Source organism: Pipra filicauda, unplaced genomic scaffold (assembly GCF_003945595.2).
Source record: "Pipra filicauda isolate LSUMZ 115617 unplaced genomic scaffold, ASM394559v2 scaffold32_size4067784_pilon, whole genome shotgun sequence".
NCBI lineage: Eukaryota > Metazoa > Chordata > Aves > Passeriformes > Pipridae > Pipra > Pipra filicauda.
Genome location: NW_024104454.1, coordinates 724985 through 752373, shown reverse-complemented (window position 1 = coordinate 752373; position 27389 = coordinate 724985). Strand labels below are relative to the sequence as shown.

General features: G+C 38.6%; 1 protein-coding gene across 4 annotated transcripts in view; it reads left to right on the top strand.

Annotated features, from left to right (window-relative positions):
• Positions 1 to 23537, top strand: part of SLC1A2 (solute carrier family 1 member 2) — a 91491-nt gene extending 67954 nt beyond the window's left edge. For all 4 annotated transcript variants that reach the window (XM_027732653.2, XM_039383903.1, XM_027732651.2 and 1 more), the window contains 4 exons: positions 1454 to 1648; positions 5115 to 5249; positions 10667 to 10898; positions 14360 to 23537. In XM_027732653.2, coding sequence (XP_027588454.1) covers positions 1454 to 1648; positions 5115 to 5249; positions 10667 to 10898; positions 14360 to 14434 — 637 coding nt within the window. In that variant the 3' untranslated portion in view covers positions 14435 to 23537. The remainder of the gene's footprint in view (positions 1 to 1453; positions 1649 to 5114; positions 5250 to 10666; positions 10899 to 14359) is intronic.
• Positions 23538 to 27389: the final 3852 nt, after the last annotated feature.

Below are 27389 nucleotides of genomic sequence, written 5' to 3'. Positions count from 1 at the left end.
CACAACAAAGTGTGTAAGCAACATAGCTCTCAGTAATACAATAAAATCAAAAATTGGTGCTTTGCATCGGGGCGGTTAGTAGATCTTGTGTTGAAATTATTTTTCAGTTAAATACCATATCTTAAAATGTTTTTCTTCAATAAATGTTTTATTTCTGAAGAAAAATTTATCTTCCATTTTAATTAAAAAGTTGAAAATCAAAAAGACAAGTTCAAAGCTGACCACCAGAAAATCAAGCACTCTTGATTTCAAGAATACCTTGGAAGAAATGTAATTCATCTGCCTCTTTGGGTCTACTCAAACCACTGTGCTGAATAACTTCTCCCCTGATGAACAAGAGGCTCTGGAAGGGCCTTACTGGTGTGCATAAATGTCTGATGAGACAGTGTAGAGAAGATGAAGTGAGACTCTCTTCAGTGGTGCTCAGTGACAGGAAGAGAAGCAGTGGGCACAAACTGAAACACAAGAAATTCCATCTGAACACAAGAAAACTCTTTTTACTGAGATTTACTATGAAGGTGTGTGAATACTGGCACAGGTTGCCTAGAGGAGTTGTGGAGTCTCCATTCCTGGAGATACACTAAACCTGTGTGAGCATGGTCCTGGGAAACCTGCCCTGGCTGCTCATACCTTGAGCAAGGGGGCTGGGATGGGTGACCTCTAGAGATACATTCCAACTGCAGCAATTCTGTGGCTGTGAAACAATGTGGAATTATAGGAGATATAGTCTGGCCAGGAGTTTTAGTAAATTACAATTTAACTAAGGCTTTTGTTCATTGAAGTGTTTGAGTTTCCACTTCAACAGTATTTTTTGATGAAGGTATCGTATTTTGAGCAAGTGAATGTAATAGACTGAAATATTCCCACAAAAACAAAGCACTGTGAATCTGTGCAAAGAGCTGTTCCCCTCTTCCAGGCATCTTTTACATCTTTTCCTATCCTCCAGATGTATTTCATGTCCTTTCTTCCTGTCCTCCGGTGGTACAACATGGTTTGTATCTTTTTGCCCAGCTTTTTCAGTCCTTAATGTCATACAAATTTCTCCCTCTAGAGCAAATTCACAATCAAAGGAATTTAAGACTTGTCCCTATACTCATAGGTCTGTCTGCCAGAAAACATCTGGTACTTGTATTTTTCAACAAAATGCAAGAAATAAATTGTAAATGAGTCTGAAAAATTTATCCACGCTCTCTCAAGCTCTCATGCTTCTTCAAGTCATGTTCATGTTTTCGCCTCAGTCCCACTTCCAGCTAAATGTAGGTTTAATTTAAAAATCACCTAAAAAAGGCTTGAATCACAGCAGAAAGTGGACGTAGAAAATGTAAACGATGGTAATAGAATTTCTGACTTCGCTCCCTTATGGGTATGTGTTATATTGATGTTTTATATGTGTTTATATGTTTATATGTGTTATATTGATGTTTTCTTTACTTTTCTGCTTTCTCTCCTTCAGTGCTGGAACATTACCTGTCACATTCCGGTGTCTTGAAGAAAATCTCGGCATTGATAAGCGTGTAACAAGGTTCGTTCTTCCTGTTGGAGCAACTATTAACATGGATGGAACTGCCCTCTATGAAGCTGTGGCTGCCATCTTCATAGCACAGATGAATGGAATTGACCTGGATGGAGGCCAGATAGTTACTGTGAGGTCAGTTCAAAAATGCTCCTAGGCTTTGTTTCTACAGACTGTAAAATGTGTTTGCTTTGAGTTGGATGTCTTCTCAGCTACTGGATTCACTATAAAATCCATGGATTTTTAATAATGATATGCAAATGAATGTTTTGTACATAGGTCCTGGTTCTCTGCTGACAGGCCTTTTCTATCATTTGCAGTTTTGATGCAGGCCGGTGTTGTTTTACACTTTTGCAGTTGACAACTGCCATGGTTTAACCCCAGGCAGCCACCAAGCCCTAGGCGGCCACTTGGTCACTGCCCCACTGGTGGGATCAGGGAGACAATCAGAAGGGTGAAAGCCACAAAACTTCTGGGTTGAGATAAAGGGAATAATAGGGAAATAAAGATAATAAGGAAAGCAAAAGCTGCACACACAAGCAAAGCAAAACAAGGAATTAACTCACTGCTTCCCATGGGCAGGAGGGTGTTCAGCCACCTCCAGGAGAGCAGGGCCCCACCAGGTGGAACTGTTACTTGGGAAAATAAAAGCCATCACTTCAAACGTCCTCCCTTCTTCCTTCTTCCCCTCATGACTGAGCGCAAGGTCTTATGGTCTGAAATATCCCTTTGGTCAATTGGAGTCATCTCTCCTGGCTGTGTCTCCTCCCAGCCTCCCATGCACCTCTATTGCCTCTCCAGCATGGCAGTAGGAAAAGCAGAAAAGGCCTTAGATCTGTGTAAGCCCTGCTCAGCAATAACAACGTCTCTATATTAATCAACCCTGTGTTCAGCAAAATCCAAAACACAGCCCCATACCAGCCACTGTGAAGAAAACTAACTCCACCCCAGCCAAAACCAGCCCAGGATACAATGTTAATTGTAGTATACAGCATTCTCTGTCCAATGCAATGCTTTTTTTTAGTGTAGAGGGATGCTACAAGTCATATACTTTCTAGAATGTATGTGTTTATATACACCGAAGAAAAAAGTATACCTAAAATATCTGTCCATATATTTATGTTTGCCTGTACTTTTTCTGTGACTTTGGTGAGCAGATAAAACGAACTGAGAGTAGCCCATCCTGATGATGAGATTGCCTGTGGCATGGTTTGGATACTTGCAGACCTTTTATCTCTAACCCAGCAAATATTAACTGTAGTCTTTTCATATCAAATTGTCTTATCTAGGACTAAACTGAATATCTGTGAGGACAAAAGAAAGTATCCATTAAAAAAGGATAAGAGTGATTGAAGACTGTTTACTCTAAGGGAGTTTAAACTTAATGAAGACAGCAGGTCTAACATTCTGAATAGTTAAAATGGAAACCGCAAGTGAAGGCTGTCAAGTCTGCCTTCTTCCTGTAGTTTTCACCCACACACTTTTCTTTTATTAAACCCTTTTAAGTCTAAAGAAACTCCTGCAAAGGGATATCTAATTCTATGTTTCTTGCCCAGCTATACTAGCTCCACATTTTCCATTTCTTTATTTCCTGCCCCAACCCCTGAAATAGTAAAACCAAGGTTTGTAAAAGGTTCAGGGTTGCTTCTAATAAAGGCAGATGCTAGACCTGCATGATGCATATTTGTTCCTAAAACTGAAAACAGACATTTCAGAGATGCCACATACTTAACTAAATTAAGACGAGGGAATTTCAAGTTAGGAATCTGCTATTGTCCAAGGGATTTGGTAGACTTGAATCTGAGTTACTCCTCTTCTCCCCTTCTGAGACCTGACCAATTGGCTCTTCTTGATCTCACCATTTCAAGGCTGATGTGACCAGCTGTGATACTCACACTTACAAACCAGGCAGCAGCTTTGGTCTATCTGTACGAAAACGACTGGGTGTCCTCTTCATGCAGTGTAGCATTTTTGTTACAGCGATATGACAAGAACTATCTCTTGAGGAGACAATACAAATGAAGTGAAGGTTATTAGGTTTTAACAATCCACTTTGTGATATTGAGAATATTCAAATGATCCAGACATAAAATCATGAAGGCTTAATTAGCCTTTGACCAGCCATAGTTGCTTCGTATTGGTCATGTAGTTCCTCTGATTTCCTGTATTTTTTGGGAAAGGGTGATCTTGGAAATTGTAGCTAAGCCAGATTCTGTGTAGTCCTAAACAATTCTAGCTTTATTCCCTTCCAGGTCTGTAAGTGCTGCTTTGGGAAGGTTGGCAGGAGTATTTCCTCACAGAGCTTGGAAGCAATCCCTCACCAGTTTAGGCTGGAAGTGCCTGAGGAGCTGGCATTGCATGCCTGACAGCAGAGCAGAGCATCCTACCTGCATACCTATCTGGGTGTTTAGCAGGCCAAGTTGCACTCTAACCCAAACACCTGACAAACACACTGCACCCTGGATTGTCAGCTGGATCAGATCGAGCCAGCCAGCGTCTGCCAGCTCTAAATCAGGCTAACATCCTCACAGATTAGTTCTGTGGCTAATGGTCCAGGATTTCCCCCCCAGAGTCTGTTCTCCCCTGCTTCTGTGTTGGAAGCACTTTCAGATTTGTTGGGTCCACCCACAGAAGTGCAACCATGTTACTCATCTCTGTGTTTAAAAACACAGATATAACTTTTTCTTTCCTAGTTTCTTGTTCCTTTTTCCATCTTCTTTTGTCCACTTTTCCTTTTTATTTACCCTCCCTCTACCTCTTGCTCTCCCTCTCCCTCTTCCTCTGCTTTCCTCTCCCTCTCCCTCTCCCTCTCCCTTTTCTCCTTCTCTTCCATGTTTTTCTCCCCTTGACTAGCTCTCTGACAAATTTATTGTCCATTCTTCATAGGACTGCCCAATGATGTTGATATTTGTTATAGTCTGTGTTGTATTTTTAAAAGCCTTTGAAGCTCAGACATTCACTTTACTGACCTTCATCAAAGTATAGCAGGCAAAAACAAACACAGGTTTGGATTCATGAAAGAATCAGATCAATTTTGCTTTTTCATCTAGGGTGATTCGTATCTAGCCAGTGGTACACCACTGGCTTGTATTTTGTGAGTTTTGGATGCTGGGATTTTATTCTTCTGTGTTTAATAATAACCACTTTCTCTCAGCCTTTAACTCACAATTCAGTCTTCAAGTAACATAAATAAACAGAAATTAACCACCCTGAAAACTCAACCCATCATCACCAAACTTCATCATGTCTAGATGATCAAAACTCAGAATTCAAAACCCTGGATGTATTGGTAGAGTTCAGAAAACACCAGGACACAGATTTGAATGTCATAGCTAGCTAACAGTACTTAAAACTCCCAGACAACCCTCTTACAACTCTCAGAACAAACCCTATAGATCTGACCTGACCCAATAAATATTTTTAGAGAAACACAAGAGTCAAAACTATGGCCTGAGCTTTCTGTGATTTATCATATAGTTGTTGTTTTATGGGAAGAACTCATTAAAAATATGACCTTGCTAATGGTCACATGATTTTGCAATGAAACTGTATCTTCAAAGTGTATCTTCCTGCTTCTCCCATTTGATTTTTTATTTTGCAGTTTGACTGCCACCCTTGCAAGTGTTGGAGCTGCCAGTATTCCCAGCGCAGGACTTGTCACTATGCTGCTGATCCTTACTGCAGTGGGTCTCCCTACCCAGGATATCAGTTTGCTTGTTGCTGTTGACTGGCTTTTGTAAGTTGTGCTGACTCCACTGCTTCGTGCAGAAAAAGTGGTGAAGTAATGCTTGTCTGTAATGCTTTTCAGCCATTGATTTCAAAGAACTATAAGACTCTCCTGTACAGATAAATCAAAGGAGGAAAGGGGCTATTCAATAAAGTAGCTTCTCCACTGTTACAAACTATTAGAGAGCTGCTGAAGTCAGTTTCTGTGAGCCAAGGGTCTTCTTGTCAGACTTGTGAGCTCACACTTATATGTTTTCTTCTTCCTAGGTATGCGTTCCCATCACTCAAGAGCAGTTTTCTGATCTTTGCTTTCATATTTCTGTTTCTTATAGTTCTGGTCTTAAATGAAGGACGAATGCTGAAAATGCAAATTCCATCAGGATTTTGTCAGCAAGTCACAGGGTGATTTGGACATTTGTAGTATCAAATTTTTTATACTCACAGTGGGAAAAGTCAGTTTCTTTTTATATATAAGACAGTAAAATACCTTTAAGAAGAGTCTGTTCTAGTCAGGACATAAACCAAAGACAGATAAGAATGCAAACTGAAAGAAAGAAGGTAATTCTCTAGTTTTGTTTTACTGACAGATCCCTCAAACTGGAAAGACTGGCTTTCATTTCCAAGGACTTGAGATCAAAGTCCTTCAGTGCCATTGCAGGTCCTCCAGCAAGAAAGAGCTAACCCACATGTAATTTTCCAAAGCTTTTGGTCTTCAATGTTTGAATACAGAGGCTGTAAATATAGACAGAGGATATGCCAAGCCACGTTCTTTCTCGTTTCTTTCTTTGTCATTTGACAGCTTGAATATCCTTCTGTCACCTGTGCAGAGCTGAAAGGAACTCAGTAGTCCTCTAAATTGTCCTGGGCTCTTTAGAGACTTTCATATTGCCCTGCACTGCTGCAGCACAGTATATTCTGGTCAACAACCATCTCTCCCCTAGTATTCTTTCAAGTAGTAAAGACACTTGTTTTTGTCATTCCAGCTATGGTGCCCAGAAGGGGAGATGTAAGTATAACTGTACTATTTGTGCATTTTCTCCTACACTAGCAGCTTCAGCTGCCTGCTTCTGGTAGCTTTCAGTCCCAGATACACAACTAAAATTATGCAAGAAGAAATAACAGAGTTGAGAATGTGAAGTCAAAATACAAAAATGATTTTCTATAATTATCTTGTGGCTTATTGAGAAGAACTCAAGAACTTAGTCAATCCTCTGACATGTATTTTGGATCTACTACTATATCTGTCACTAAAAGTTTTAAAGAATAGAATGCAGCTTTGATTTCTGCTTCAGGGAAAAACGAAAGAGGAATTTACAGCTTGAGGACGCAAAGGGAAAAGTTGACTTACATAATTTATATATAACTGAATAGCGTGATAGCATGATGCAGAATGGTGAAATGAGACAGGATTCAGCTGGCAGAGTACAGCTGGCATAGTGAAAGATGTGATATTCTGTGGGTTTATTGTATGTATGAAGTCATAGTTGAAAACAGGAAAGTGGCATGGGAATCTGCAGCTGGGAGGAGGAGATAAAAAATATATAAAAATATATTTTAAATATATGCTTTTCCTGGCTCTCAAAGTAAGGCAAATAGGTAGGTTTCTGCAGCTGGTAGGAGGATGTGCAAAAGGAGCCTGTGGTTTGTTTGGGTTTTTTAGGGAAATGTCTTTTTAAAATAATCCTGTGCACTGAGAAGCTCTGCCCACACCAGTAAGCCTCAGAGACATAAGTTTATCAGCAGTTCTGATCCACTGATAGGTGTTGCATTTCATTCTCAGCTTCAGCAGCATTGTTCCCACTGTCTAGTCCAACCCTGTTTAGGAAATAAAAATTTCTGTACTGTGGAGCTGTAGCTGTGATGAATGTATGTATAGGAAGGACAACAATTCTGAAAGAAATATTTCAAGGTGTCTTTCCAAAATAAATGGTATGCAAAAGAGCTTTCAGCCCAAACAGTTGGGTTTGGATGCTTCTGGCCTAACAATCAGCAGTGCAATTGCAGTGTGATTCAGAATTGGAAGGTAAGGGGAAAAGAAATAAAAAAGAGATTGAAAGCTCTGTGTCATACCACTAGTGCTGCAAAGTCAAAACATTGTTTGTTGGTGGAAGTGTTGTGCTTATTAATCTGTTTTCAACAAGTAACAGCTTTATTTTCCGTCTTCAAGTGGCTGTGTTGTGGTAGCCCCTATGATCTAATGAGCTATTAAAAATGCTGCTGCTGACATTCCTATTTTAAGAAATGGCACACAAGCCAACTTTTGAGCAAGCTTTTGCACACACAAACCAGACCTAAAGAATATCTGAAATGAAGTGTCATAAAAAAGTATTTTCTTTACTTACAAACCTTGTCTTCTTCCATTTCTTTAGATCGTTAAATAACATTGCAGCAGTATTTCTAACAGAATGTAGAATAGAGAGTTAATAGAAGTAAAGATCCAATTCCAGCCACTTTTCTGGAACCCATGTGTAAATGCAACCACCATGTAGAAATATTTAAAATAGCTCTTTTATAACATTTGAATTTCAGATAAAGAAAGCTTTTAAAAAATTTTCTACTCTATGAGTTTTTCAATATTTCTGATGAAAGCAAATATCATAACATCAATTGATTTTACAGTACTAGCACCATCTGTAACTGTGGTCTTACCAAAACCGATTTTGCATGATTTGCAATTCATGGTATAGCACAAAGACAACTTCTTATCAAGTCCTTAAATTTGGCACACTGGCCTTCAAAAGGTTTCTGTATTGACTTCTTCTCAAGTCTCTCCAATATCTAGAGATAAGGCTGCTCAACCTTTCTCCCTCCCATGCATACATACCCAGCGTAGGCTCTTTCACCAGGCAAGTTTACCAATATTTCACAACTCTTACAGTCTCTCAGTTTAAAACCAAGCACAACAGAGCAGTGACATTTAATAGGTCAGCAATCACATGCCAACAGATGGAATAAAACCAGCTTACTTTGCTCTAGCCAGAAGCTGGGTACTCTCCAGATGTGAGCTGACAAGCTTAGCAAATATCGGTGGTACCAGATTAGTGGTATTTTGCAATAGAGAGGAATTAGGGAAAATTAGCTTGGACAGCTTATCCGGTATTTAAACCTTCATTCTGTAGCTCAGGAAAAGATTGCTTCAGTTCTGACTCTGTTCCTTGGCTTAGATCTAAATTCAGACTGTTCAGACCTGGTTGATGTCTGGTTGTTATGAACAGGGTCTAGACTGCAACCTTCCTCCATTTACTTTGTTTACATGTCCCAGTGTGCCTGGAATTAATTGATTGATTTGTGTAAACAAAAGAGTAAGTACAGTTGCCTTTGTTCTTCTTAGGGTGTTCTTTGGCCCAAAAGAGGTCAGTGGCACTTTGCTGTTGATTCCTGACAGCTGAGACTTTGTCCTTTCTGTTGTTCCTTTGGCTCATGCAGTATATAGCATGCTCTGCATCAGTGTGCAGTTTGTATTGCTGAATCTCTTGGCTAGTGGTACACGTATATGAGCCCGAGTATATCCTCAAATGACCCTTTCAGAATTTGAATTTGCCTCAATTATATTTATGTACTCTCCATCTTGGTGTTTTGGCATCCTATACTACCCTCTGTCATCCGGCAAATTCTTTCAAAATGAATTCTTTCAAAATTCAGCAGGTGTTCTTTTTGTGGAACTATATTACTGGGTTCAGTGTAATTGATGGCCTTAATTAAAATTCACACTCAGAAAGTCTTATTTTCCTATTCAACTTCTCTGACCAGGTTTAAAACACTCTTCATAGGCGTGGGATAAGAACTGTATGAAGCATTTCATTTATGTGAAGCAAAACTGGAAGGATGTTTTCCTCTTATAGGTTTGTTTGTTTCTTTCTCAGGGGGATTATTGGAGAGGTTTTTTACCCCCTGCGTATTCTTTTGATGCAAAAAAAAAAAGTTAACTGCTTCAGCTAAGATATTACACCATGAAGTCCAAATATGTAGGCATGCTAATGTTGAGAGAGAGAGGAGAAATTTGAATGGGACTATAGTTGCACAGCTGAGAAAGGCAGATTTAAAAATGTTTTAAAATGGGCTCAAAAGTTTGTATGGCCACGAATAGGCATATATAATGAATCTTTATCAGTTTGAGGTTTACATATTTAGCTCTTTTTTTCTCAGTGTTCTACAGGAAAAGGAGATGTCACATAAATCTGGTACTAGAAATACAAGAAAGGTTGTTTTAAAATTAATCACTGTCATGGGAAATGAGGTCTTACATACTGGATTTTCTGTCATTTGGCAAATGTCCACACTATTCAACCTGCCCATTTTGTGTAAATGAATCTTGATGAATGTACTTTTGAGAATTATTCAGTGTAATCACTTCTCTGACCTGTTTGACATAGCTAGACTCAGTTGCTGTATGTTGCTTTAAGTTGCAAACCTTGGTCAGAAGGGTTTAAGGAGTTTTATGTTTAGTTCAGATATGAAAAGACAAATTAGACTGTAAACTATTTCAACAGATGTAATACAGCCTCCCTGCAGTAGGAAAGATAGCAGGACCCATCTCCCATTTTTGCAGAATTTTGGGCAGGTTTGGGGCAGAATTTTGAAATCAGGGAAAATGCACAACCATGAGTTCACTGTTGACAGATAGAGCCACACTAAAGACAAGACAGCAGAAAGCTGGCATGTCTATGCAATGAAATCCTGTCCAGGAAGCACCAATGAACATATTTGTTTGAAATTAAGCACGTTAGCCTCAGTTGGCACTCTCCTACGAGGGGCACTCGTTACTGAAATGCTGTCACGGGCTCATTATTTTGTAGGCCATGACCTATATTTGGTTTGCTCATATGCCAAGCTCTGGCATGGAGTAGTGTGAATGGGCATGCTGCCACACTAACAGATGGCCATCTGTAAAGATGGTACCAGGAGAGGAGCTTCAATGGCCTGAGCATTATAGAGATATTTCATGCATTTTTGTTCCCCGTAGTTTGTTCACTGAGAGTAAAGGGAGAAGCCATTTGTTAATTCATACCAGAAAGGAGAACAGCTCATTAGATCCAAAATCCTTTTCCCTGGCTGCATTAAGGTCCACACTCTGATTAAACAAAGGGCAGTGGTATGTGGACATTGAAACCTCCAGCTCCAGAAGCAGGCACTGGGGAGATCTCAGTCAAGCTGCTCTGCAGCTTGGCTGTGATCTAGCACACATTCTTTGCCAAACTCCACGAGAATGAGCAGCTGGGACATGGGAGGTTGAACATCCTTGCTGTCTGAACAAGTCCCCTGGGAAAGCAAGCTTTTTTCATTTCCCTTGAAAACTCCCATCTTTCTGTTCAACAGATACCTTAACTTCCTGAAACAAGTGCAGTAACTGTACAGTAACAGGGCTGCCATGCCCTACTTTTTCTTCCTCTCATACCATTCAGCCTCTGCCTTTTGCTTCTTTTGTAGGGACCGGATGAGAACGTCAGTCAATGTAGTGGGGGATTCTTTTGGTGCTGGCATTGTCTACCACCTTTCCAAGGCAGAACTCGACACCATTGATTCCCATCATAAAGGGCATGAAGACATTGAAATGACCAAGACTCAGTCGATCTATGACGACATGAAAAATCATAGGGAAAACAACTCAAACCAATGTGTTTTTGCAGCTCACAACTCAGTCATGGTAGATGAGTGCAAGGTACCTTTCACATTTATGGATATTGAGACATGTATATAGCACTGCATGCTTTATTTTATCTTATTTTTTAACCTGCATGTATTTTTCAAATCGTTCTGCAAATAACAATGTGACAACAAGGTTCACGAACCCCAGACATTTTGAATGTGTTTGAGCAGTTCAAAAGATGTTTTTTTTGCACTCTTCTTAAAACTTGTCATTTGATGGGAAAAAATCATGTACATTGTTTACATATCAAAAGGCAAGATGCAGCGTATTATGGGATATGCCAAGACGCAGAGAATATGGCATCACCTTCTATGGACATTTACTTAATTTTCTATGGCAACAGAGAACTTAATTGCCAACCCAAATGAAGGATAGCTGCAATTCAGATACAGCAGTTGTCACTTGCTGACTGCCTTCATGATATGCTGTTCAGAGATCGACATGTTGAATGCACTTTAGCATCAGAATGCTCCTGCACTCATACAGCATGCTCATGCTTCGCTTCGCACATCGTTCCTTCTTGAGTCATTAAGACACAAACATTGTATTCTCTCTCTAATCCTTGCTGTAACTAACGTGGGATATTAATAGTAATAATAACATCTTGATCAGAGTAAAGTGAGCTTGGGAAACTCCACCAGTTGAATGAGAAAACAGTTGGGGAGATTAATGGTTAAAAGTTCACAAAGAACCCACCACTAGGATGGGGCAGTTTAAGATCAGGAGAGAGCTTTTGAAAAGGAGAAAGAAAGTGAAAATAAGATGGAACCTTTAATTTCATAGTCTTTTTTTTATTCATTAACACTCCAGTCTGATGCCGTACACTGTCTTTGAGACAGTGAATTTGCCAATTGGCCCACCTTAGCCAATTATCCAAAGAGATTCTCTTGTATCTTCTAGTTGCCACAACTGAGCCAGTATCTAACTGTGAATGACTGCACTAAGTTCATTAGCTCACCATATATTTCAAAATATAAGTCCTATTCTATCATTTTCACTTGTCTCTAGCCTGGCTGGAAATGTTCTTTAGAATATTTTTTTTTTTTCCTAATGCTTCATTCTTGATAATGTAGGCCAAACCTGAACTGTCAGGGGGAAAAAGTAATACTGAATTCAGAAAAAACCCCAGCTTTCATCTTCAGTTTTTCCCTGAATCTTCCAAGGTTTCAGTAAAATGATTTTTTAAAAATGAAAACATACATTTTATTCTGACATGGCTCTCCCCTTTCTCTTCTGACCCACTCTTTTTCCATGAGAAAAATTTAAAAAATAAATCTGAAATGGAAAGAGAATACATGATTACACAAAATCGAAAATTGTCATTAATTTATATTTCTCAAAAAAGGGAAGGACACAAGAGATTAAAATTTGAAGGAAAAAAGAAACTCTCTGAAGAGAAAGATAGCATTTGATAAAGGCTTTTTTTTCATTAAAAACAAGCGTGTGCACACACTCCTTTTTCGGATAACTTCCTTTAGAATTTTTGGAAAAGTGTTTTTGAGTTAAATAGACTACGCTAATTTCAGAGGATTTAAGACAAATTAAGCTACCATATAGCAGTCTTGAATCACATTCATGGAACTGAATACTGATAATTTTGTCTGCTTCCAGTCTCTCAGGTTTGCACAGAGATCCAAGTCAAGTTAAAAAGTTGATGCAATCAATATTTGCTAGACTTTCTTTTCTCCTTCAGTTTCTCTTATCATTTCCCTCATTTGAAGCAGTAGCTTGCCTCAAAAACATGGATTAATAGTGCACTATGTCATCCTAAGCACACCCTTTAATTAAAGTTTTGGACCAAGGATATATGAGCTAGAAGTGTTTGTCCTTTTTGACCGTTTTAGGTTTGCTCTGCTTGCAATCTCATTTTGCACTTTTAGACTCATGAAAGAGCCAGTCTTTACTGGATTGAGCACAAAACTGACTTTGAGCAGATCACTTCTCTTGTCGATGTGTCTGTCTGCAAGCTGCCAAAAGGATGTGTTGTTATGACCTAATTGATAAGCTATGCTGACATCTGCAAAACATTTGGATCATGTTGAAGTACCTGTACAGCTCCTAAGTGTTAGACTAGCAAAGGCAACAGAGAGTAGGATTTGGGACTTCAAAATAAGCAGCCATTAAATTTGAAGAGACATCTCTTCATCCTGTCAAATGCACTGGTGGGTTGAAAAGCATACTGCAACTCTGGTCAGGATATGGAAAAGCTAATCTACTAGCATGTCCTTTCTGTTTACTGTCTGTAATATACTCCATGTATAACACTAGTACCTTATAATTTTGCATGGTCAATGTACATAATTAATAATTAGTTTACCTTTATATGGGGGTAGAATGGTTGTTATTGCATGATATTTTTGTATTTTTTTTATTACCACATTTCACATGACTCTATGCGATTTTCATTTCTGAATAAGCTGTTCATTCCTGTATTTGCATGTTTCCCACTTTCAATGATCTAAGAAAAAGCTTGACTTTGTTTCAAAAATCAGTGCATTTTGTCATGTTTCCATGTCCCAATGCTTCCATGCATCCAGTTTATCCAGCATGGGGAATTTCAGCTCTGTCTTTAAGTTTTCATTTGAAGCTGAGGATGTTAACTTACAAGGTAAGTTAGGGAAAAGTAAGCCATCCATTTAGAATTAAATGAAGTATTTTCTCACATTATAAAGATCTAGATCACTTTTGTAAAGTTAAATTGACATTTTACCTTTTTAATTTTTTTAAGTCATTTGGCTGGAGATATCTTTCTTGAAAAACGAATTTATTTATAGTGATTTCTGGAATGCAACGTACAGTGTTTACTGTGAGTACCAACTCAGGTTGGTAGATCACTACAGGTGTTCTACCATACTTAAACCTAAAAGTTTTAGCACTTATCTTTACAGAAAAGAGCAAAGTTTTGTGGTACTTTTTGTGAGACAAATATAGCATCACTATGAATTTTTGATCTGGCTATACCCAAAATCTTTCACTACACTGTTACAGTGGTAAGATGAACAATACTTTCACAATATGTCTTTTCTTCCATTTCTTTAAAGGTGGTGTAATTGTAGGTGAGTTAGTATAGATACACATCTATGATTATTCAGACCTTGCATATTTTTCATGTCCTTGCATCCGTTGTGCAGCTTTGCTAAGGAATTCCACTGAAAAAAATATGACTTTCTACATTTAAAAAAAGTAATCTGTCCTTGAAGTAACCCAGAGAAATCTATAAGAGATGGAAAGGAGTAAATTCTAAAATATTTATTTAATAACATTTTTCTACTGCTAATGTTTTCTAGTCAGTATAATAAATGAACAGGAGTCTCAGTATTTGGCAGTGTTATGAATCCTGAATAAACACTTATATAATAAGTCATGGTGTATGTAATTCCTGCAAATATCATGATCTTCCATATGAAACTCATTACTTTTCTTATCAAAGTGCCTTGGCCTTTAAGTCGGTTGTTGATGATAATTACTTGCAGGTAACACTGGCAACCAATGGCAAATCTGCAGACTTCAGTGTTGTTGAAGAAGAGCCTTGGAAACGTGAAAAATAAGTGAAGAGATCCCTAGCTGCATCTTTAGTAAGCCCTGGAGGTGTCTTCTGGCAGAAGATATCATGATTAAAGAAGATTTCTCTCCTTTTTTTTTTTTTTTCTATTTAACATCTACAACTTCTGCTTACTTAATTTCGTAAATGAAACTTAGCAAAGATCTCATCAAATCATTGTAGTGTCTTTGCCAAGCAATGATCCATAACCATCTGTCTCCCCTGTGTTACTGTTTGGATGATGCAGCTGGAGAATACTCCATGCAGTGCAATGTGCTCTCACCCACTTTCCCTTTCATTCAAGACACAGAGAATGTAAATGCTGCAAAATGGGAAGATCAAAGTGCCAGTACAGTTCACTACAGGGACTCAGGGTCACAAATATGAGAGAAACATAACACCACGTAAGCCTTCTAGTGTTTTGGTGACTCTTGTGGCATACCTGATCTGTTTATCACTGTATGGCTAAAATATCTTTTGAAAACGTCCATAATGATTTCTATTTCTTTTAATAATTACAAGCACTGTACTTTTGTGCCTAGTTGTACTTCAAACTGACCTTAGATCCGGGAGCAAGATTAATGTATAGAAGTCAATAAGTTATCCCAGACATTATGTTAGATCAGTACGACTAATAGTTAGCATCAAGAGAAGACCTTAGATTTGTATGTGCATGTGGTATGTTTTTATCAGATGTCCCAGGGCAGGTGCAGCCTTTATTTTATGATGGTGCAATCCTCCTTTGTGACCACAGTGCATCATATAATACAAGGCAGTATAATTACAGGGGTGGTAGTTCACTAAATCTGCCTGATGTGCAAAACCACTGACTCAGTTATGGCATTCTTAATCAAAGTAGGTATTACCTTAATGTTCACCCTGCTCCACTGATCAGAGAGATTTCTCATGTGAATGAGACTACTCCAGTAAGGTACTACTGAGATTGATTATGGATGTTACGATTGGGTGCTTGAGCTACAAACAAATTCTGAATCCATTATTCTTAGAGAATTATTGAATGTGATAATCAGTAGCATTTGCTATGAAGTGAAAGCCATCTTTCAAGTATATTATGTTTCAGTGAATGGCTAAATCCTGAATTCATTGCTAAGCCAAATTTCATATAAAGTTAATAGGTTTTTGTCCAGGGTTAGGACTGAAAGAAGACTAAACCAGAATTTCAGGATTTAATGAATTTACATCTCTCTCTTTTTTGCAGAGTAATAAGTCATATAACTCCCTAATGGCAGAGAAATGTTTTTTAGAGTACATGGCATCTGAACTAATGAGATGGTGTTTTGTAAACAGATTATATCTGACTCATCCTGTCAGAAGAAATTACAGTTACAATAATCACCCTGTGAAGTGTTTTTAAAGGTGCTTGTTAATATTCAGCAATTTTAAGATACTAGTGACTGCCATTATACTATTAGCAATGTTCTATAGCAAAGCTGAGCCACATGGCCTTGGAAGGCTCTACTCACAGAACAAACTTTGTGCAATTTTGGGAGAGCTCTCGGAAGTTCTCAGAATGAATCGGAATATGAGCATATGGTGAACTTAAAAATGGCAGTAAACAGAGCTGAAACATTTATGGAAATAGACCATTCAGTGTCTGTGCTCAGACCTGTCATAGGTTTAAACAGGAATAATGTGTTTAACTGTAGACTGATATTTGGCTCTGTAGAAGCTATTAAAATATAAATATGGTCTGCTTTTGTTCATCTGCATTCATATAAATATCTCTGAAAATGCACACCGACCTGAGCCAGCTAAGGCTACTTGCATGGTTAATAATGTGCAAGATCAAGTCCATTGTCAGAGTATCCCTCCTTTAAGCATTTGTTGTGGAATATTTTTCTTACTGTTGTTTTTGTCATCACTTGAATTCCATGGCTACAATCCTAAGCAAAATGACCTATATAATTTAACACATATTGAACCACTGTGAATTCTGTAAGCCTCTAACATGTATTAAAGATGGAGACCTTTTCCAGAGGCCTCCTGAAGTATCTTAAGGATTTTTTTTTTTTTTTTGGTGAAAGATGGAATTGTAGGTTATTCAGAGAAGTGGCAGGCAGGTTCTCTTTTCTTCAGCCATTGTTATCAGCATATCCAGAGTTAACCTATATCTAGCTACTGCTTCTCCCCATTAGCTTTCACTGGGTTGTGTGCCAGAAATGTGCCTAGGATGGTGTGTAGGTACTGTAAAATGTTCCCTACTCTGAGGGTGCTGGCTCACATCAAGTGAAATTTACTGTGACTTGGGTGGTAGTTATATCCAAGAAAAACACATAGCATTTACCCTGGTTTATATCCAGCATTCTTGAGCTGTTTCATGGCACAGCTCACCCCTTAACAGATGATTTTTCATCCTTTTCACCATAGCAGTTTCTTAGCAGCAGCCACAGTGATTGCTTGCCTTTAAAGTAGCTTTAGAAAACTGGTCCATATACTTTTAGCTGTCATTTGAAACTGTTTAGCAGTTGGAAACAAACAGGAATGTCAGCAACATATGACTAGGCAGCTCCACAAAATTACATGTTGAGAAATGCTTAAAATATGCTTACAGTTATCCACTTGGGATGTATTGTCCTTTGAAGAGTGCTTCTTTGGATAGAGACTAGGGAAGGAAGGAATGCAATAATAGAGAAACCCCACCCACATATGGAAGAATAAATTTGGGTCTTTTGATAGGATTAGAATAGCAGACTGTGATTTTAAAATAGTAATTCTGTAGATAGAGTAACTCAGGGATTTTTCAAAAGATAATTATGATGGTATTTCTCTATTTAAATGTGGATGTGGGAGAAGGAGAAATGTTGGGGTTTTTTACTCCTCTACTTGTAGCCTGACTGAATATTTAATATAGTGTTACTCCAGTGCAGCACTGTATTAAATCATCAAAAAGCTTTCCACTTCTGTGGGAAAATGTAACTCACTCTTGGCTTTCATTTCTCAGTTTGCTCAATCCACACGAGGCTGGGTTGCTACTTAACTAAACAAACAGAAAATAACCAAGGGACCATCCACTTCAGTTAATACAAAGTTCACATTTCAGTAGGCAGTGCTGGTTACTTGCCAGCCTCCTTTCAGTTTCACCAGGAGTGTTGATGCATTCATTTGAATCTGGTGATTTTTTTGTATCTGTTCACAGTGCTGGGGTGGCAAAGTTAAAGGAAAAGCACAGTGGAAAGTGATTTGTTTTCTATGTAGTTCAAATTAACATTTCTTTGTACATTCATCTCATTTGCTGCTCTAGCAGTTCCCCCCACCTTTGTCTGTGCAACTGAGATATCCTTTGGCCTTTGGATTGCTGACAGCACACTGGCACATGGAAAAGTCTAGACCAGGCAAAGACGCAGTTAATTGCATACTAAATTCAATACATTCTTATGTGTTTGCTTTATTCATTTGCTGCTGAAGTGAGGTTGGCATTCTCTTAGTATCTGTTCATTGAAACTAAAGCATACTCTATGTTAAAATTATGGGAAAGGTGGAGCACTTTGACACTGATCTTGTTTCTTCATTGCTTCCCTTGAAAGACAAAGGCTGCACCAGCCTTTTAAGAAACGTGTATGGGTCTTATACATGAAGATGCTTCAAATAGGTAGGGGATAAGCCATTTGAACTGTATTATGAGATGTGCTCTTTCCATTTGAATTGGTGAGAAACTCGGTATGTCTTTGAAAAATTGTTTGCAGTGGTAAAACCTGTGCCTGCAATGCTTTGAATATTGGACTACATGAAACCCCACTGAAATCTGTGGGAGTCACAAGCTTCCAGAAAAAGTCAAGTCCCTTCCCGTCTCTGTTAATTTATAAGACATTTCACAATCCCATCCTAGGGAATAGTCTTTGTTTGCTATTTATAATGAAGTTGATTCTCTCATCCAATGAAGTTGATTCTCACATCCAAAAAGATATCTGCCAAGATGCTTCTTTTTTACCTAATTGTTTCTATGCTACAAGTCCAGCACTGAAATTAAAACTCAGCACAAAAATAAGGATCGCTATCATTACAGGTTTTTTCCATATCTTCTCTAAGGTACAGCTGATCTCTGTTTTTTCTCAAAGGATGTGGAATTCTAGACTTTATGCCACTTTTAAAGTACGAGTAATATAGATTTCTGATTTGTTTTCCATCACTCCCAGGGTCATTATTTTTCCAGCACTAGATACTCAGAAGAGCACACTGTTCATCTGAGAAGTGGCAGCATTAACATTTGAACAAATTTATTCTGGTGACTGCCTGGATTTTCTTTGCCTCCTTGCCTTCACTTGTGTTATTGCAGCCTTGTTGTAGCAACACAGCAGCAATTGCACAAATCCCCATAACTATAGGTAGTATTAAACCTCACCTCCAACATTCACTTCTGTAATTATCTTCAGAAGGGCTCTGAGCTTTAGTATCACGCTCAGAAGAATCCTTTTGTGGAGATGTAAAGGTATAACTGTTTCTCATTTCATTAAGTTCCATTCATCTATTTTTATTGCTGCATTTGAATTAATTTACAGAAGGATAAATAAGGGCACTTTATAAAAATGTACTGTAATACTATTCTGTTATGAGCCTGAAGACTGTCCTTGGTTTTTATTACTGTGACTTTTAAAGCCACAATTATGATATTTTTCATCTTAGCTATTGTGATAGGTGGAGTCCATTGGGATAGTTAACCTCAGCTATAATTCACCATGTAACACTATATAGAAGCTCCTGTTCCCAGCAGAAAGCATTCTTGGAAAGATGAGTTATTTTCTTCTCTCCGATAATATTGATGACTTTGAAGGAAAAATATTTACCCCATTTCCTTTGTCTAAATAGTGATACATAGAGTGTAGTTTCAAGTACTAATGAAAAAAAAGGAATCATGATACTGAAGTGTCAAAGAAGGCAGTCAAGCTGTAAATGCATTGTTCAGCTTCGCCATGTAATTTTTTTAAATGCTGTGTTCTTGCTCACAATTTTCCTGAAAAAATGTATTTAGTGCACATTCCTTCCAAAGTCATCAGTCTTTCTTCCCACATAGGCGTGAAGGCTGTATCTCTCCATGGTCCTCAGACAAAGCACAGACTCTGCAGTTCTGCACACTTAAGGCAGGACTCTGGGTAAAGTCCCCAGGAACAGTGCCTGGGGACTGTACAATGGATGCCTCCCTCATTTTTTCTTCCTGATCATGTTTTATGTTAAATTGAAATCTGCTGCTACGAATGAATCAAATTGCTGCTGATGCCCAGGTGCTGGTAATTCTTTTACTTCTCTTATGAGTGGGCTCCCTGACACAAGGCTCTGAGGAACCGTCCCTCACATGTGCCCACCATCTCAGAGACATCTTCCCCTGCTCAGGGGAAACCTGGTGGCTCCCCACTACCAGGTTGATACAAATCCTAACACAGATAAAGTGGTTGTGCAGTTGCAAGTACAAGTCTTACAAAAAAGCCAGGTTCCAAACATTGAAAAAACCTAGAGCATATGACTGAGCCACTGAGTAGGTCTCTACTAGTCCAGGATGGAAATAACTGACAGACTAATGTAAGATATGGGGAGACAAGAAGACTTGTGAGATTTATCACTTCACCCAACCTTTGATCCCCTTTCATTTCTAACTACATTCTGCTGCAGAACCATTGCTGATCGATGCTAGAGCATCCATTCCTTCTTGTCTGATTTTTCAACATTCAGGAGTCCTGCAACTGTTTTTAATGATGCTCTGTGGCATACATCATTGCATGAAGAGAAACTGGCATAGGCAGCATCACACAACCTGGATTGTCTGGTACCTGTATATTGCATTGTACATAAATAATATAGTTTGCAGGGATTTTTGTATCATTCTTTTCCATTCGTTTTCTACAGTTTTTTGGGGACTGTATGCAAACTGTGCTTGCATATTGATGTTGTAGTTAGTACTGTAGATTATAGCATTTCCATTTTGATGGTTTGTATGGATTTGTGAGTTCCTGTGCACTACACACTGTCCTTCTTTCTTAAAGACAATTGCATACACTTCCATCCAACACATCCTGCTCCTTTCTTAAATATATCATATTTCCTATGATCTAGTGTGAACTCTTGCTTGTAGAATGCATTAGAAAAAGCTGAATATGTATTTATAGTATTAAATATTATATGCTCAACACTGATTTAGTTAATAATAATACAGGTTTTAGGGGTTTGTACTTGTTCTCTGGAAACTACAGTGTAGACTGACTTAAATTACCTAGTATCTGTAATTTACAGACACACAAATATTTTCTTATAATATTTTCTATGTGATTATATAAGGTAGGGACATAATTCTCTGAAGGTGATCTATACCTTAGAACAAAACCAGTTTTCATATGACATTTAGGATCAATGAAATATTTCTGTGTTATGTTTAGTGACAACTTATAGACAAAGCACAAAATGCAAGAAGCAAATAGGAATTTCAAGATGTCCTTAAATGCTGCAGTTCATTATGGAACAATGTTATAATAATCTAATCTGAGCAATCTTCTAGGTTGACTGTCTTGGGCAATCGTCCCTCATTGTAATAATTTTTCTTGATGTTACCTTTGCCAAATCCTGCAGTTCTTTCTTAGGCCCTGATAATGTATATTTGATTGACTCAGAATGCAGTTTTAGAAAAACTGGAGATCTGAGGAGACAAAAAATATGTTACCAGGTACCCTGTCCACCTTGCTACAAATACAGCGTGTGTGAGTTCAGCCTGTGGAAAGAGTTTATGATCTCACCACCTACTTTTGCCTTCTTGAAAAAGGACCAACAGAACCACCATGGGACCAATGTAATTGAGTAGCATCCATATAAATACCTCTTGCTTTCTTATGTATTTTAAAGAGAATAACCACTATATTTTTCGACCCAGATGACAGTTGCTTCTCATTTTGGTCATCCCTTCCCATTAGGCAAATACCTGTTGGCATTAAGGCTGTGGCTATAATAATTTCTACTTAATAAATAAAGAACTGTTTTTAGAGGAATAAAAAAAAAGTAATATTAATATTCATAACAACTATATAACAAAAAATGTTCTATGGCCTACTAGCTCTTTGACTGTGATTCAAAACGAAGCAAACATTGAATAGCAAGGACTACTGTCTCAGTGTGACTGATACTGGGTATCTCTTTAACGATTAAAAAATCTATGGGGCCATGTGATTCTGCTGAGGTTTTGGAGCCTAAGTTTCTAGTAGATATATATAGGTAGGAAGTGTGTTGATATACCCTTGTATTTTAATCTTTATTGTATTTTAAATCAGATGTAACAGGTATTATCTTAATAGGAATCACAGGTAGAATAGTGCTGAGTTACTAATAGCTGGAAAACCCTATTGATACAATTTTTGACATTTTGTTGAAGCATGATGTCCAGTGCCTCTCTGCACTTAGTGTAGATAATGTAGCTATCAACATGTAATTTCAGTGAAATGGTGTATACAGTATGTGTAGCAGTGCATTAATTTAATTTAATTGGTTTCTATGTGTTGAGCCATAGTAGAAAATTAGACTGTGTTTTGAAATTTTGTTCTACTTTCTGTTTTTCATTTGTATCTGGGTTTGTTTCTTTTTGGCCATTCAACTGATTAGGTTCCATAGCTTAGTAACTACTTTGTCTGTCTGTTATGGAGTATCCAGTTTTGATAACATTCCGAATCATGTATGCAGACAGGTTATTGTAAATATATTCATTTTAGTTTTCAGCTATCTAACCAGTATTGAGTGTGTTAGAAGCTGCATGTGTGTAGTTCTCTGGCAGTAAATGAAAGTGATCCCAGCATAGATTTCCTGCCTTGTGAATGCACTTGTTATGACATGTTAATGAATTAATGTTCACATGAAGTGATAAGTTTTGTTTTCTTCGTTTGCTTGAAATGTTTGAACTCTTTATCACCAGAAGTTTAGTAAGTCACTGTTTAAATTGGCACAATGAATAAGGGGAAATCCATCTAACTGCATTCCTGTTGGATGCCCTGGCTGCTTTTGACTCTGTGCAACATTCAGCCCTTAGTCACATCATGGCATCATAGGATCCCTTTGAGTCATTTCCAGTTTCTCCTTGACCACAAATGCCAGGAAAGCAGTGCAGTCCCACGGCTGTGACTGGGCAAGCCTGCAGGCAGCAAGGGGCTGCCAGTTCTGTCCAGAGTGCCTACAAAGTCCAAGTAGGAACCTCTATTTCATCCCCTTAGCGGGAACAGTCTCTGAGAAAGATGAATACGCTCAGGGGCAAAGGGACACTGTTTCTTTCACTGTTAAAAAGGGATATTAACAATTATTGGAAAATAAATGCAAAACTAACAGCTTCTCAAGCTACTGTGTTTGTCGTATAGGCCTGTTATCAGAACTATGTCTGATCATAAAACAGACATATGAACTACAAAATCAGTGGCAAAAATCTTCTGAAATCAGGGCTGCAGTTCAGATCTATGAGAAAATAAGGCTGTATAGAAAGAAGAAGCTGATTTGTTCCTAGATGCCCTGGGCCTGGATCTCAGAAATGTAATCATCCCCTCTAAGCAGAAAGAAATAAAAATCAGGCCCCAAAGCACAGAATCTATCTTGCTTGGTGAGTCCCATCATGATGCTTCAGGATGAATTGCATGCTGGAGTACTGTGTGCTGCCTATTCATCATCCCTTGCCCCTTCTTTAAGGTGACCAGACACAAACTGGAATGTTTTGCGATCTTTCACATAAAAAGGATAAAAAGGAAGAGGGATAAGATTGGTCTTTTCTTTACATTCAAAAAGTTCTGCAGATTTTGAATTTGCATACTGTACAGAATCTATAGCACATTTTGTTTAAAAATAAATGAATGCAGATGATAAAATTTCTCCCAACTCTTGGCTCTGTTCTTGTATATTGTAGTTGGAATGCCTTGTAGACTGATTCTATTTTTGTAGTTCAGATCCTTTCCTCTTTACAAGGATTGTTAGTCATTTGCTTTTAATGCTTTCTTATGGCGTGAACTGATTTCTGTAACTTTCATGTATAAAACAAACTAGACATTCTTTCTATACTGGAAATATAGTCATGAATATAATATTTCACTAAGTGTTGTACCTCTTATGTACATACATCAATAAATGTTGATTCATAATTTTCATCTGTGAGTTTTAATTTCAGCCTGGGCTCAATATGGGAATGCTTTGTGTAGGAGTTTAAATAAAGCAGTCTGGTGTGAGAGGCTGGCTGTTCTGAAAACTACATTCAGGGTAGAAGATGGACTTGACTTTGCCTAACTGTTAGAAAACCTCACCCTTCACTGTATCCTCCAAATATTCCAGGATGCCGGCTGCAAATGAGCTCATTTCCCAAAAAGGCCAGGGCTCACTGGCTACAGTTCTTGGCAATGAAGCCAAGAGAAGTGAAAAGAGATGTTAGAAGAATAGGAGAATACAAATCAGTGGCTGCAGTTGCTTTAGAAACCTACTTCCCTCCCCTGGCTACGAAAAAATAAGTCTCTTATTCGTAGTCTTTCTAAAAAAAAAAAAATAAATAAAGCCTGTAGCGGAACTTGTGGAGTACTCAGTAAAGAAATCAATACTTATTTAACACATAAACTAAGAGATGCTTATGGAGCAAACCATGACCCTGTGGACTGGTAGTTGCTAAGTATGGAGAGAAAGCTCCAACGTTTATGCATGCTCAGAGTAGCAGACTTTACGGAAATAGCATAACTACCGTTGTGTGATAAAGACACATAACCGAAACCTCGGCTGTGAGGATTAACTGTATGCACAACCCTGGCCTTACTTCTTCTTAATCATCCACTTGAAAAATTTCCAAAGAAACCCAGGCATGGCAGGAAGTGGCTTTGGCAGCACCTCAGCTGGCGATCTGCCCTCTTAGTCAGTAACGAACTAAGTCCTGATGTGGTGCTAGGAGGATCTTTGGGCAAAAAGTAAATCTGAGGCCCTAGCTATCTGCTGCCATTTTGATACCATGTTGCTGCTTTCTGCCAGAGGCAAAAATGCCTTGATCTGGCCTCACCAACAAGTGTTGTTAATAAATGCATTCTGCTGATGTAAAATTCCCTGCTGAAGTTGGTTCGTGATCCCCCATCACTCACATATTTCATGTGGAATGTGTATGTTCAAATTCCTTCCCTAGAAGGTGGCTATTCTTCTGTTACACATCATGATAAAAGTTGAAAATGAAAGGCCCGACATGACCCATGCAGGTCCCTGTACAATTATATGAATGCAATTATATGAAGTTGTCCCTTCTGAAAATACACACCCCTAAGGCTGATTCTCTAACTGCTTGCAAGCCCCTTGTGTACCCCTTTTCCTCCATGTCCTCAGCATTAGAGCAAAAGATTATTTCAGGAGTGTCTTTTTATCTGAAATGTACCCCTCTCTACAGGAAAGAATCTGCTAGAAGGTGCTATAAAAGACAGTCATGAATCATTGACGCATATTAAGAGATATTTCTATATCTCCTCTCAGGCATGAAAGAAAAACTGAGATAACACTCAAGGTTGTTAAAACTCAATCTTCTCCTTTGTATTAGATAGTACATGTAAACAGGACAAGGTTATGAAAGAAACAGGTGGCCTCAACGTACAGTGCTTTAGGGGAAAAACAACATTAAAAATTACACTCAGTTGGGCTAGAAAGAGTTATTTGCAGCAAGCACTTATACTACAAGAACGTACAAATACCCCAGCAGGGTTTAGTGCCATTTTGCTTCCGAAGCTGTGCAGAGCCCTGTGCACGCGCACAAAACTGAGGCAGCTTTGCAGGCTTGGCAGGTGTCTGTCTGCTGTCTCACATGTACAGCGTGCAGTGAAAGTAGGAAGGAAAACAGACTGCATGCAAGATCAGGCCTTGTGGTCGTGGTGGCGTTAGCAGAGCAGGCAGGTTCTGTGGCGATAAGCACAACATGTCTGTGTAGACAGATAAATTACAAAGCTGACTGTCACCCACCGAAACTCACAGGGACAGGATCTGGAGGAACAGGACCTCACACTGTTGATGGTGCTTCTGTAGCACAAGGATGAGTAGTTAGAAAAGCAACATAGGGTCTATTTTACACAGTGTTGTGCTCTTCATTCTCACTTGTGGCTGAACTAAAAATGTTTGCTTTTCCTGTGTTCATTGTAAGACTAATCTATCTCCATTTGTCTGTTTTCTTACTGGGGTGCCAGAAGGTGCTCCATGGACCATTCTCCCGTGATCCATGGACACCACTTGAGAAACGCTGCTGTGGAGATGTGCAACTGAGAAAAGACGTGACTCCCAACTCTCTGAAGGGACAAGTAGAGAGCCCAAGCTAGGAAATGCGCTCAAAATTCATTCCATTGTTTCACTGAGGTTAGTGGTATTACCTAAATTGACAAGATCACACAAGCTTTGTTTCTGAACCTCATTTCTCCCATTTTGACTGGTCTATAACCAACAGGCAGGCTTTATACCTATCCTCTTCATGGGCAGAGGTGAAGTCATCCTCCTTGAACAAAGGGCAATTTTGTTTTTTAAGTCACTAGCTGAACAGGCAGCCTTACCTAGAGTTTATTTCAGACTTTCACTTGACTAATTAAAGATGAAAATGAACTACAAAAGAACTGTAGGGAAATACCTAACAACTATGAACTTGACTCCACTGGTGAATCTGATGACCTACTGCTGCAAAACAAAACATGCCGAGTTGAGTGGATGATTGTGAAACAGTTTTACAGTAAGACAAACCCCTTGTGCTTGCACACTAGGATACGGATAGACAGTACTTAGATGTACCTTGGCAATGCTTGAACAAAGCCGAAACATAGAATCATTTGTGAATCTGAAAACTGAAAGGAACCCAAAATACTTTGTCGAGGGATTTGCTCTGAGGCTTGTATCACTGATGGTGGTACTCCACGGTATGTGCAGGAAGCCTATTCTCTCCTTTGGAGTGCTGTTGTCAGCTGAGATCACTGTGGCTTGATTGTGGGGCTCAGCTGTGATGGGCTCACCTTAGGTAAACTCATTCTACAGGCTCAGGCTGAGAGCTGCAGAAAATTGTCTCCCCTAGGTAGCTACAGTAAGGTGCTGCTAGAAATCTGCAGCAGCAGCCCTAAACCGGATGTTTGCTTTTAAAAAAAGTAGGCTGATTAAAGGCGGCGAATATAAACTCTTAAATTAAAATACTGAAATTCCCATCATGAGGCAAAACCTACCCAGTTTATTACTGTCTGTTCTGAGAAAAATGGAAGTGTGGAGTCTCAATTCATGCAAAAGAAAATGTGTTCATTGAAAATGACCTAAGCCTTTATTTTTTTTCCATATTAAACCAGGGGAAAAAAACCCTTTTGAGTATGTGGTGCCAGAAGCTAGACGATGTACACCAGTGAATACAAGTAAATTTAGATTTAAAGCTAAAAACTCTGCTGTACCAGAGCCATTTGGTACCAAATGATACACAGGACTATCAAAATGGGCATTAAAACTGACCCCACCATAATATGACTGCCTGAGGCAAGGCTTTCAGATGCCAGGTACAAAATTTACAGCCTCCAGAGAAGTGAAAAATGCCTTATCATATCCTCCTCTGTCCTGAGTTGCTCTGGGAGTTAGAAGGACTTCAGGACAAGTTCAGCAGACATGAAAGTTGTTGGGTGTACAGAGCCTCCACTGCCTAAGAGCCATATGCTCATTTACCACTGCCAGCCTACATATCCCTAACTTTAACTGTGCCTCAGATTCAGCACCAGAAGCAAGCAGCTGTTGAGCTAAATTCTAAGTTAAGTGGGTGTTTCAGTGAGGCTTTTCCTTAATATTCTAAAAAATGCTTGAGGGTTTTCCAATACATACACTTATGTCATCTTAGACTTGAATAGTCCTATTTTATTGTAAATTTGCACATACATTATTTTCTAGTGGCAAATAAATTACCTGTAAGAATTGCATTTTAGTACAAAGGGAGAGCTGTATTATCCATTAGGCATGAAGAATCTTCCCCCCCACAAAAAAAA